We start from the raw sequence: 12,724 nt of genomic DNA on the forward strand, positions 1-12,724 counted from the left end.
CATATTATACATAAAGGAATAATGCTCGCATTATGCTTTATCTTAGATAAACATAATTTTACACTTTCTTAGGCTTTAAATATTGAAAAAATGTGTAAATATGGGCAAAATAAACAAGATCTCATTCCTATTAATCATAGAGTTGTCACACTTTTTTCACGTCAACCTTAACATAACCAAGAAATCAAACAGCTGATCGATGAATCACTTACCCCAACTTTCATCGTTCTTAAAAGCCGAAAAACACCACGAATCAAACTCAAAATATGCTTCAAATCTAAAGTAATTCCCTTCTTTAAAGCCCCCATAAGCAACTTCAATAAAAAATGACTCGAAACATACTCAAAAGCAGTATTCAAAATGCTTCTTTCAGCATTATTTTCCAGGTATTAAACGATTTCAAACTCATTGGAAATTTTGTGCAAACAACCGATTACAGGTCCTCTTTAGATGCATTTCTTTCATATTAAATGCCTTCATAATTCGCACTGTAGGCCAAGATGTGCTGGGCATCATGAATGTACGACTGCTTTTACTAGAATCTACAATACTATTCCTATCAAAAGAGCCCCTTTTAAAAGCCTGTCTTTCCAATGCCAAGTCGCACAATTGGGCTCAAGTTATTAATTTAATATGGCTGTCGTAAGTTATAGCTTTTAATGCCTTCAGCTAAGCATGGCAATTTTTTAGAGTTCCTTTATCAGCTGCATTAGGCTTGGTGCTCGTGTACATTTGGATTAATATTCTAAGCCCTATGGATGAAATTTACTTTCACCAATACAAATTGGGGTGCTATGCTATAGGAGTTTCATGTGTTGTTGAACAGGCAACACAAAGTGCTGTTTTGGTAGCTCAAAGCTTCTGCTTTGTCAAGCTTAAGGTATTGCACATCTGGGAGATTGAAGAGTTCTTGAAGCAATAAATTATTGCAGATAATAATAGAGACCGTGTACATTCTAGGAAGGACCTTTGTTTTTGTATACTTAGTGGTTCTGTACCCCAACGAGGCCATACATGCTTTCTCTCTGGCTCAAGTACTTTCAGCAGTACTATTTTGTGGGCTGTACTATGGCTTTTTTGCATGGTACATTCCAAAATTAAATACGTTTAAAGAAGGTCACAAAAATGACAAAGATGATTTATTATATTCAGATATGGCAGATTTCCCTTTTAGGAGTCTGTTGAATTTTTTTCCAGGATTTATGTTCAATGAGGTAGGATTTTTAGGGGCGAAAATTATTCATCAGCAATTAATGAAGCTAAATGCCTTACAGGATAAAAACATTGATAAAAAACTTCTAGTCTTAACTGTTAGTTTTGTAAAGCAGTCAGTTATAAAGCAGGTGCTCACTGAGGGGGAGAAATATGTGATGACAATATCTCCAGTTCTAACTTTTAGCCAACAGTCAATTTATGATATTGTGAACAATTTAGGGAGCCTGGCAGCTAGGTATTGTCGGCCTCCACTCATTAAAGTGCAATTATTTCTATTTAAAGTTTCTCCCTAAGATTTATTTTCCGCCCGATTGAAGAATCTGCCTACTTCTACTTCACTCAAATGATTCAAAGAGATGAACCACTAAAGAAACAAAAAATGGTAATTTTTGCAAAACTCCTTGCAGAAATATGAATAAATACTTTTATAGAAAAATGTAGCAGAGGCTGCAGAAGTGCTCAGTCAGCTTTGTAGAGTTGTCACAAGCATTGGTTTAGTTGTAGTCATTTTTGGCCAGTCATACAGCTACACATTGCTCCAGCTGTATGGAGGGAAGAAACTAGTGGAAATCACCCTACCAACAACTTTACTACAATTCCACTGTTTCGCGATAGTTTTATTAGCAATTAATGGAGTGACTGAAGCATATGTTTTTGCAACTATGAATAACAAGCAACTGGACAAGTATAATTACATGATGGTGGTGTTCTCAATAACATTTTTGCTGATTTCTTATTTGTTAACCAACATTCTGGGACCAGTTGGGTTTATACTAGCAAACTGCATTAACATGGGGGGCAGGATAGTGCACAGTCTGATTTTTATTAAAAACAAGTATTTGGAAACTGGTTATAAACCTTTAGAAGGATTGGTGCCTACTTCCAAGTTCATTGCAGCACTGCTTTTGTCTGGCCTGTGCACTAAGTATAGTGAGGTATGATTACAATGAGGGTAAAGTTGAAGCAATTTTCACCAGTGAATTTTTAGCTTAATTTATTGCCAAAGTCTGTGATTCAACATATAGGAATTGGGACCATCTTTTTAACACTAACAATAGGTGTATGGGCTTTTGAAAACCAAAGTTTGTTGAAATTAGGTTATGAGAAGTATAAACAAGTGTCTTCAAAATCTGATTGATGAGGAGAGAAATATGATTATTTGGGTGTTACTATTAAATAAATATTGATGTTTTATTATTCAGCAAAATTGTTTTAATTTAAATATGTATACAAAGGTACTTTAAAAGACTTTTATCTTAAATAGAATGATTACATATTTTTATAAATTGCCCCAGTAATAGCCCCACTTTTCTGAATTATACAAGTTTGAGTATCATTTTCTAGTGTTATTATTGGCATTTTATTTTGAGGCTCCAGCTTTGAGACCTGGTGGGCCATGGCTGCGATGCACCCAGCACTCTCATTTGAAGCCTTTCCCTTTGCTAAAGGAATTGGGATTTTATTTTATGCTTGAGTATATGTATGAATGAGAAACTTTAAAATAGACATTATTAATAACAAATTGACTTATGATTTCTCTCCGTGAGTGATTTGGAAACAAACTAGTCACCAAAAGCTATGTTTGTTTTTTTGGCACATTAGTGGAACAATGACAAGCAAAAATGGGTAGCCATTTTGTAGTAATCAGTTTGGACATACCGGCTTAAAGTCGAAACACTCATGGGAGATCTATGTGCTAAGAAATTATATTAGTCTATTTACCTCCTATACATAAACCTTGTTGATCAGCAAATACACACCCAAGAACGCCACTTGTGCTGCATCTAATATTATTTGAAATTACTTGTTTCGTGTTCTGTTTTCCATGCAATTATACTTACATCTCTTCCATTACTCGATCCAAATTTGTTTCCATATTTATAACTTTTTTATGTGTATTAAATTAATCACAACTTACTTTAAAAGCATTGAGCAAATTTAAAATAAAAAATCCTAAATAAAGTAATCATAACCAAACATTTATATAAATATTAACATATCACGTGTTTATTCTCACATTTTGTGGCTATCGTTTAGCTTATAAAAATGTTGTGAGTAAGATAAAGACAAAATTATAATCGATTTCGTCTAGCTCGGGTTCTATTGTCCTCTTTCTCTGTATAATGTAATTTTAATAGCACAAAGTAAGATCGACATAGTTTCTTTTAATTTTGACATTTCCCTTTTTTCAATCACCATTCTAACCTCTAAAAACGTGTGGTTTTCGAAAAGTGAAATATTTTTCGAATTTTCTTAAATACCTATACAAAAATCACAATTTGACCCTAAAATTCCATAGTTATGGCCCTAAACCTCAGAGTTAAAGTCCATCCGGTGGTCTTATATCAAATAGTAGACGCGTATGAAAGACGCAACGCTGACTCGTACAGGGTGATTGGAACTCTCTTGGGCACTTCTGACAAAGGAATAGTGGAAGTTACCAATTGCTTTTGCGTCCCTCATAAGGAGTATGACGACCAAGTAGAAGCCGAACTCTCCTATGCCATGGATGTCTATGACTTGAACCGTCGAGTAAACTCCAGTGAAGCGATTGTTGGATGGTGGGCCACAGGTCATGAAGTCACCAACCATAGCTCAGTGATCCACGAATATTACTCCAGAGAATGCATAAATCCAGTCCATTTAACTGTAGACACTAGTCTTCAAGGAGGTAGAATGGGTTTGAAAGCTTACATTTGTGTCAACTTCGGAGTGCCTAATGGAAAACAAGGCTGCATGTTTACACCAATCTCTGTTGAAATTCAGTGTTATGATCCAGAGGTTTTTGGAATTCAACTCTGCCAAAAGGCTATTGGACCTTCAGGAAGAGCTTGGAAAATTAATCCTGCAATGGACTTACAACAAGTTGCTGAAGCTGGCAGTAAAATGGGCTCTCTATTGGATCAAGTGCTGAGTTATGTGGAAGATGTACTTGCAGATAGAGTGCCAGCTAATAATGAAGTTGGGCGAAAGTTACTGCATTTAGTGAATTCAGTTCCGCATATGACATCAGAGCAGTTTTCTGAGATGTTTAACAGTAATGTTAAAGATTTATTGATGGTTATTACTTTGTCACAACTTATTAAAACCCAGTTGCAATTGAACGAGAAACTTACTCTATTAACATCAGTTTGAATCATTGCATAAATAAATCGAATAAAACACAGGAATAAATTCTATTAATATCACCAGTCATCAGCTGAAATATTTTCAACCACATCTTCTTGATCATCAACATCCATTTCCTCACCGATATTTTCTTTGAGTTTCTTGGCGACATTTTTACCTCCTCGTTTCCCTCTTTTCTTTTTCTCCAAACCAATTTCTTCATCCTCAGAATCACTGGGGAAGAGTTCAATTGGTCCCTCTGAGCTGTCCTTTGCTTTCTTTTCATGCTTCTTTAAAAGGGGAAGTTTGTAATCCCCAAGAATATGGTTATTGGTTATTTCTTTGTTCTTTTTCATGTTCCTAATTTTACTCCAGGACTCATAAAAAGCAGTTAATGGAGTGCCTTTGACTTTAATCTGAGCCTCCCACCCTTCAATTTGCTTCACGTCTATTAAATTTACAGTCAATTTCGCCCGCTCCGATTCAATAAACTGCGAATTTTGCTCAATTTTTTCAAGGGCTTGTTTTAGTTTCCGGTTATAGTTAGACATTTTCGATTTTTTTAAGAATTGCTTTATCTAGAAATTAAACAAATTTAGGATTCCTTAGAGGCATGAAATAATTGACTCTACCTGTAAGACACAGAAAATGCTTAAATCCGGGAAAGCTATAGTGTGCGACATGACTGAAAGATATTCTAAGAGTTGAGAATAAATAGTGTCAATAACTGTATCTTTAAAACCATTTTCTTGCAGTTGCGATTTAGAGAGACGCAAAATACATGTAAAATGAAGGGGTTTCATTGAGACTTTTTGATGTTTCTTGTTGAAATCATGAGATGTTAGAACCTGAAATTAATTTTTAGAATATCCAAAAATTATAGGGACTTATGACTTACCTCTAACAGAAAGGGCAAAACAGGGATAAAAACTCCAGTTTCTTTAGTAAAATCAATCAAAATCTGCACTACATGAAACCTTAGAGGGTAACATTGAGCTGTAGGTACCAGTTTAATTGTCCCCAGGCAAACTTGAACAAATGGGTACACTAACTGTTGCATTTGAGGTTTATTTTGTGTGGCAGACAGCAACATTCCCCACAAACGAAGAGAATTAATGAACTGCCAGTTATACACTGATTGAATATTTTCAGTTTTTTTCACAGTTACTGCATTCCTTAAATGAATTGCTAACTGCCTTATGTACAAGAACACATGTGAATAAGCCACATTCAAATCTAAGGTATACATTTCTACCAAAGAACGTCTCATAAAGTTTATAGGGGCCAAGGTACTTATACTGACAAATTTTGAGTTTTTAACATAGGTCATATACATGGACTTCAGACACAAATTTAAAGTGCCAGCCATTTGATGGTTAACTATTCGTAAAATGCAAAAAAATGCAAGAACCCTCACTGAATCCTCAGCAGTGCCCCAAATTCGAATTAATTTAGTTAAAATAGACTTTGAAGTGTTTGTGTAAGAGTTTAGCATAGGACTCATGTAGTGAAGGTGTTTGAGGACCACTGTTTGAATATTTGAAGATGTTACACCTATTAAAAGCTGCAAAAAAACATTTTTGATCATAAAAATTTAAAGATGTAAGACATAGTCCTCACCTTTAAGAGATCTGTGAAATATGTTTTTAAGATTCCTTTTATTTTGTTGAACTTTTTGCTTTTATGGGGGGGTTGTTTTGAACCTGATTGAAGCCCCAAAAATCTCCTTATAGCTGGTCCCAAATGTAAGACGCATAACTGTATGACTGCATTGAAAACAGCTGAGCCTAAAAGACACTGGGAATATTTCATTCTTAACTTCATAAACAAATTACCTTCAACTTTCAAATTTCGATGATCATCATCAGGCTCGCCACCATCTTTTGTAATCATTCTAAGAGCTGCATGAAATGCCCGACACAATTTTGTAATTGTTTGATTACTTTTATCAGTTTGAATGTCATTCTGCCAAGTCTTTATCATTTTCAATGAGATCAATCGAGAGTCTCCTTCTTGTTCTTCTTTATCATCTACCTATGGTAATTAATTTAGGTTTTTAGATTCCAAAGTGACAAAACTTACTTCAAAATCACTTTCATCACTGGCTACTTCCAAATTTTCTTTTGGTCTATGAATAGCATCTTCTTCTTCATCTTTCTCTGAATCTTCAGCTTCTTCATCAGAAATAGAGAATTGAAGGAGCTTTTTGTCATTTTCCTATAACCAATTTTGGATTTTAAGATAGTTACATGGATTTAAAGAATAAACATATACTTTCAAAAGAGAGGAATAATTTCAAGTCAGCAACAAATGATATACATGGCAGAATATAAGAAATATATGTAAGATGTTCTGGCTACTGTAGCCATCATAATTTTGACTATTAAAGATGGAGTAATTTTACTTAACATATTATTGCTCAGAATCTATTATTAACATATAAACTGACTTATTACAGTAAATAAAGTTTACCTGTAAAAATTTGTAAAACTCAGGATCTGTTTTCTTCAATTTTTCAAGGTCTTGTTTATGTTTCTCTGCCAATTCCTCATCGGCCCATTCCTCCTCAGTCTCTGAGGCGCTCTTCTCTACTTCTTCGCCGCTCAGTTCATGTTCTGAGTCCTCAGGTTCATTTATAAACGCTTCAACCTCACTATCACTACTTTCAGGCTCAGGTTTGAGCTTTAATGGGGTTTTTTTCAGGTTCTTTGGACCCGACAGTTTACCTTTTGGCACTTTCTTGGCCGGTTTTTTGGTCAGTTTCTGTTTTTTGTGCATTTTAACTACCGGTTTTTTTGATTTCACCATTTGTGAGTAATTACTCGCTACTTTTGAAAAATTTGGAAAATGCGTGCGTGCATTTAAATGTTTTTGGAGGTTATGTTGAATGACGTTGACTCCCCTACCTTGAAAGAACATTTCTTCTGTGTATTTGACAGTTGACGACATAGTTTTGTATACAATGTAAACAATTAATTAATAGTATAGAGAATAGAAGAAAAGACTATGTTTTTCATTTATTATGTTAATACAATGTGCATCTATTATAATGATGAATGTCGTATGTATAATTGTGATTAGAACATTATTATAAATTTTACATTTAAATCATGGCGCGTATCTTTGTTTAAAATCCCGTGGTGAACCCCCAAAAACATCTAGATGTGGATAAAATGGCGAAGGATAATTATCGCATCAAATAATGTTTTTTTCCTTTCGAGAAAATTTGTCCACGCGCTCTGATAACTCATTTATTAGTCGTAGTACCTTCTTGCCCTCGTATTTATCCATAAAACCGCATTCCATGCAAATAACCTCTGCCCCTAGCTAAACTTCCCCATATCTAATAAATAAAACGAACTCATTTCCCTGGTAACAAAGCACCTAATTTAAACTATAAATCCGTGCTGGAACGCTCTTAAATGGTTACCATAGTCATTAATGAGTCACGATATAGTTTCAAGTAGTGTCATCACTATCGAACCCTCAAAAATAACCCATTTAATGTGGCAGCTTTGTACGAAAGTAATGGGTACCCCCGCATCTCCTCTCTGCGACCCAAATGAAATCTGTGGACTAACGGGCGTAATTGCGGGTCCCATGGTATAATGGAAACACGGCGAAATTAACAAAGGGTCTTCCGGTTTGGATTGGAAAAATATAGATCGGAAGTTAAGCGGGGATTTGAACCATCATTGACCAACCATCAGTAGTTTTAGCATCGAGCCCCAATATTTTCGGTAATTTTCATACTTATTTGGTAGATTTTAGATTTATTTATTTATTTTTGCAGACAGTTGTTCAAACGCTCCATACCATTATTAGGGGGATAATTATTCAAAATCAAAAGGGTTTGTATGGATGCAAATGAATGAAAGTATAAGTGGTTTGAATGAAGACTTTTTGAGAATTAGGGACGTTTTTTTTTTCATTTATTTTAAGGATTTGTGAGAAATAGAGGATTTGTGCTGCAGTGCTAAAACACACACATTTTAAAAGACACATTGTTTCCACAATATTACGCGGAAACACGATTTGTACAGCGTATAGATCACATCGGAAATTGCTGTGGAGTTGATATAATACAATGACGAGAAAATCTGTAAAAGTGTTCGATAAAATTCTTTTTTGCTACAGAATTTAGGGATCCTTTAAAGGGGTAAGTAAATTAGATTTTCTTGCATTTTTCGTAAAATTCGCATTGCGAAGAATCATTGATTTAATTATCAAACAAATGGCAAATTTGTTCGTGTTTACCACACAGCATCGTTTTACTTCACATTCTTAATTGGGATTTAATAAGTTTGATATGTCGCCGCAAACTGCTGTAGAATGAAAATTTGCCAATTCTTTTTGTCACATACAGAGTTATATGCTCGACTGTCGAGATCAATTAGCAATAATAGGCTGAATCAATAATTAAATTGGCTGCACAGTCAGTGTTTCACATCGGTCTAGTAACGATCTTTGCAGAACCCAATTTTGTTTTCAAAGACACGTGTTACCTAACGCAGAAATGTTCGGGAGCAACAAAAAGCCGTCGAAGAACCTTCGAGGAGTGAAAATGGAGGAGTTGATCTTGCCTAACTCCAAATTGAAGTTTTGCGTCGATCAGTTGCAGAATTTGAATTTCATATTCAATAAACGACTGGAAAGGGGTGAATCGTCTGAGAATTTGGCTGTAGGTATGTAGAATGCGCGCGCGAAATTTAATTCCATGAGATCAATTTGTATGAAAACCACGAGATCTAGACGTATATGATCCATATAGCTGTGCGTGATTATCGAAACATTTTCAGAGAAATCCATCTCTTTAGCAAAATCAGTAACCGAACGATTAATCCAAAGATTGCTGTGCGGGGCCGCCCAAATTGACCAGAGATTTTCGACTAAATATTTGATAAACAATCGTAACGACCAGCATGATGTAAGCAGTAGATAACGAAATTCATCAAATCACCGAGCTAACGCTTCCAGAGTGTCGCGACGCACCTAGAATATATTGTCCGCCTCGACGCCCTCTCCACCCCCTTAATCTATCAAACAGACGAAAATCCCTCTTACGAGGTCTTGGAGGCTGATAAGGACTGCCCCGCAGGATACGCCAAAATTCGCCTCAATTCTTCCACTCATAAAATCTGGGAGGAGTTCATCAACTCATTTGGATTCCTTAGAAGGTATCTCGATCACCGAATCTAAATGGTCCTAATAATACTGCTTTCAGGGACAGAATCCAGGCGCGTTTGGTAGAACTCCTGGCCCAGGCTGCTGGGAGTGATAAACCCATGTCTCCTCTCCATGTGGATGAGTCTACCATGTGTGGAGTACCTGGAAAAATTGTAGATCCTGCAACGTTGTATTATATGCTAAAGACCCCATCAAGACAACATGTGTATTATGGGCCAGGTTTGTTCCAAATATTTCAAATAATTCGATTTTTCTGGTTCCTAATCCAGGTGGAAATGTGCCACGCTATCCAGATACCAGAGACTTTAGACTCGCAATCGTGGACGAGCCAAATGGAATTAAACTAAAAGTTGAATTCCTCTCTCCAGCTTTAGCAGCAATTTCCATTAAAGTTACTCTTTTGGTGGCCATTGGTGTGGATTCTTGGCCAGTTTCCAGCGATTTTCCTAATAGAATCCCTCTGGGACATTCTGATTGCTTACTGCATTACCAAATAGCTCAGACCGTAAGTTTTTATGAGCTAAATTATCTAGATTGTTTTGGCTTATTTTAAGGGAATGTACCTCGTGGGCTATGGAGTCCATTCTTCAGCGTGGCAGATGCGATTGCCAGCTGCGGAATTCGGGCTTTTGAACCATTATGGACCTGACAGCACTGTGAGGACCGTTCTGGATATTTGCTACGAAATTCTGCAAGATATAAATAGTTTTAGAAGATTCCAGAAACCTGTAACGTATATTTTAATTACTGAAAAGTTCCAGCTAATGGATTCTTATAGGTGTCTTACAAGATTCTTAACCGATATATGATATTTTCTCTCCTCATGGAGAAGTTGGAGGAGAGTTCTAGCACACCATTTGCAGATATGATATACTGGTCTCCTACATACCTATCTACGTTGGTTTTAAAGCTACTAGACAAAGTAATCTTAAGGCTCAACTCAGAGTTCCAACCAAACTACTTTTTCAAAAAGGCAAATCTCCTCTTAAACCCCGGTCATCTAAGCGATGATGATTTTATAGTGGAAGCTAGCAACATCAAGGGCTACATGATTAGGCTTTTTGACGAATCTTTAATGTCCAATGAAGGTTTAAAGATTATGACAAATGTGACAGTAATTCATGAGTCTCTTCTAGGAAACATCGATTTTTCAGCACTACAAATCTCCCAGGAAACCGAGGTGAATCTTTTGTACAAATGGAAAGGATTGGTGGATGGTATGCTGCCTCCGGCAGGGACCAGAGGCCGTAGACTTTGTTTTGCCGGCTCGAAAAGCAAGAGGGACATCGTACACACTCAGTATACCACAAGACAGCTGGAGTATATTGGAATGGTGCTGTACAATATGCTTAAAGTAAAGCAGTACACTGCGCATGTGCGTATATATGTTCAAACAGCACAAAAAACCCGTTCTGGATTGCCAGACATATGCGCAAGGAGGCCCAACCGGTATTCTGCGCACATTTCTGACGGCCTGGAGTCAGTCTTTTTTTCTGTCGGAATAGATCTATTATATTAATCAATTACAGCACCCTACTGCTTCCTCTATCAGCGACTATGAAGTTGAAGACGCAGATGCGCACGCAATGGAAGATTTAATTTTTGTTTTAATAACTCTACTGGATCAAGCTCGGGATTTGTATCTCTCTCAACCGAATCCTGCAATTGCCAAAAACAAGGCAAAAATCAAAACCAGCTACAGCGAATATGTGTCAAAGCTTGTAGATCTCATCAGAAAAGACCGTAAAGAGCTCGTCGCCAAATGTCCCCAAGACCTGCACGACGACCTGATTCTAGTTAAAGTGATTCTGAAGTGGCTCTACAAGGCTATGGATCAGAACAAAAAGTACTTGGCTCCGATCCTGAGGCCCTATTTGAGCAGCGTGTTTTCCAGCAGTTATCACGTTTCGTTTCACTTGGAGCTCATCAGGGAAAGGGACAAAACCGATGAGTTGGAGGCGATAGGGTCGTTTTGCAAATTGGTTAATTCAGGAAGTATCACCCCTGCGCAGGGTTTGATGGATTCCATTAGCAAGAATTGGCAATGGGCTAGGGAAATGCTGGGGATGGTGGAAAAGAGCACTTTGCGACTGGTGTTTGTGCAGGAGAGGGGGAAGGTTTATAGGCACATTTTGTCTCTTCCCTCATATGGCGGGGAGAACGAGAATGATATTTCAGGCAGCAAAACTTGGAATTATAAAACGAGGAAAGTTCGGTCGATTAAACGAAGAACTACTTTGCCTGGAAGAAACTACTTCAATTCACTTTTGCTGAATTGCGAAGGTAAAACTTTCAATCCGTAAACCACATCAATTGTCTCCATATTTTACTAGATCTCAAAAGTTCAGAACCACCGCAACATGAGCTACTTAAAGCCAACAGCCCTTTAACTATTATCTTGAAGAAACACCATAGATATGGTCAACATAGGTGTATGGGCGATTTACTGAAAAGCATGGCTTCCATGCAGAAATTGAGCGTAAGTTAACATTATCTTATCAGAATCTAAATTTCAATCAGATTTCTATTGTTTAGGTATTCCAAGAGGCGACGTCAACTCTACCCATGGAGGATCAATCTAAACTATTAAATATCCTGGACAATATCCACACTGCGAAGGCCAGGAAGTCATTAACCAAGAAGTGGTCCAGCACTCTGCCCCATAGCAGCAAAATCAATCCTTTCGGGGAGAGTGGGGTGCAGAAGTACACTCCAATGGAGGAGAGTGCTGGTAATGCGATTTTATGGAGACGCTTTATTCTGTTTTGAATATTTAGGTATAAAAATTTCCCCTGAGGAAAGTGCTAAGAAACTCTGGAGAAAAGAGAGTCTTTTGGGTACCACTAGGGCCGTAAGACTTCGCGAGGATAGTAACGTGTTTCTATTGGAGGAGAATTTTAGGATTAAGTGTTTGGTAAATCGGTCAGAATCTATTAAATAATGAGCGAATTTCTTTGAAAAGTGTGTTTTCTCTCCCTTTAACCCGAAGTACGCAACAGGTTTCTTTTGAGCTCACATTTTATGGTTCCGCCAACGTCTTTGGAATTCAATATTAAATTCCGTACAAAATAGGGGCGTATTGGGCAAAATGTAAAATTATGTTTTACCGAATCGCATTAATTTATTTTGCACATTTCTGTATAAAGATTCGTATTAAAGAAACTGTAATAAATCTCTTAAAAAAATAGAGTTTTTTTGGGTACCACCGGGGCTG

General features: G+C 36.8%; 4 protein-coding genes across 11 annotated transcripts; 3 read left to right on the forward strand and 1 right to left on the reverse strand.

The window, feature by feature from the left end:
• The first annotated feature begins 172 nt into the window (after nt 1-172).
• On the forward strand, nt 173-2,551 carry LOC136340185 (man(5)GlcNAc(2)-PP-dolichol translocation protein RFT1). 3 transcript variants are annotated; one of them, XM_066284029.1, is made up of 8 exons: nt 174-386; nt 440-642; nt 691-880; nt 933-1,214; nt 1,275-1,450; nt 1,510-1,597; nt 1,647-2,150; nt 2,204-2,551. In XM_066284029.1, exons 1-8 carry the CDS (start codon nt 327-329, stop codon nt 2,351-2,353), a joined length of 1,653 nt encoding a protein of 550 aa, XP_066140126.1. In that variant the 5' UTR covers nt 174-326; the 3' UTR covers nt 2,354-2,551. The 3 variants fall into 3 exon arrangements, with proteins under 3 accessions (XP_066140125.1, XP_066140126.1, XP_066140127.1); XM_066284030.1 differs by having other exon boundaries at nt 176-439; nt 495-642; XM_066284028.1 differs by having other exon boundaries at nt 173-386; nt 933-1,450.
• An 837-nt stretch (nt 2,552-3,388) lies between these two features.
• Nucleotides 3,389-4,389, forward strand: eIF3f1 (eukaryotic translation initiation factor 3 subunit f1). Its single transcript, XM_066284034.1, has one exon. It carries the CDS (start codon nt 3,517-3,519, stop codon nt 4,348-4,350), a length of 834 nt encoding a protein of 277 aa, XP_066140131.1. The 5' UTR covers nt 3,389-3,516; the 3' UTR covers nt 4,351-4,389.
• Noc2 (Nucleolar complex protein 2) lies at nt 4,315-8,485 on the reverse strand. Its single transcript, XM_066284025.1, has 7 exons — nt 6,796-8,485; nt 6,406-6,540; nt 6,159-6,357; nt 5,944-6,110; nt 5,222-5,887; nt 4,956-5,171; nt 4,315-4,901 (listed from the first exon to the last, which is right to left on the reverse strand). The coding sequence occupies exons 1-7, from the start codon at nt 7,270-7,272 to the stop codon at nt 4,401-4,403; spliced, it is 2,361 nt and encodes a 786-aa protein (XP_066140122.1). The 5' UTR covers nt 7,273-8,485; the 3' UTR covers nt 4,315-4,400.
• Nucleotides 8,365-12,682, forward strand: LOC136340182 (uncharacterized). Of its 6 annotated transcripts, XM_066284024.1 has the most exons (14): nt 8,365-8,482; nt 8,797-9,008; nt 9,123-9,250; nt 9,301-9,500; nt 9,548-9,729; nt 9,780-10,015; nt 10,065-10,238; nt 10,289-10,598; nt 10,647-10,885; nt 11,040-11,356; nt 11,408-11,793; nt 11,844-11,989; nt 12,046-12,241; nt 12,288-12,682. In XM_066284024.1, the coding sequence occupies exons 2-14, from the start codon at nt 8,840-8,842 to the stop codon at nt 12,449-12,451; spliced, it is 2,847 nt and encodes a 948-aa protein (XP_066140121.1). In that variant the 5' UTR covers nt 8,365-8,482; nt 8,797-8,839; the 3' UTR covers nt 12,452-12,682. The 6 variants fall into 6 exon arrangements, with proteins under 6 accessions (XP_066140121.1, XP_066140115.1, XP_066140120.1 ...); XM_066284018.1 differs by having other exon boundaries at nt 11,040-11,793; XM_066284023.1 differs by having other exon boundaries at nt 9,804-10,015; nt 11,040-11,793.
• The last annotated feature ends 42 nt before the right edge of the window (nt 12,683-12,724 follow it).

Source organism: Euwallacea fornicatus, chromosome 7 (genome assembly GCF_040115645.1).
Source record: "Euwallacea fornicatus isolate EFF26 chromosome 7, ASM4011564v1, whole genome shotgun sequence".
NCBI classification, from domain to species: Eukaryota; Metazoa; Arthropoda; class Insecta; order Coleoptera; family Curculionidae; genus Euwallacea; species Euwallacea fornicatus.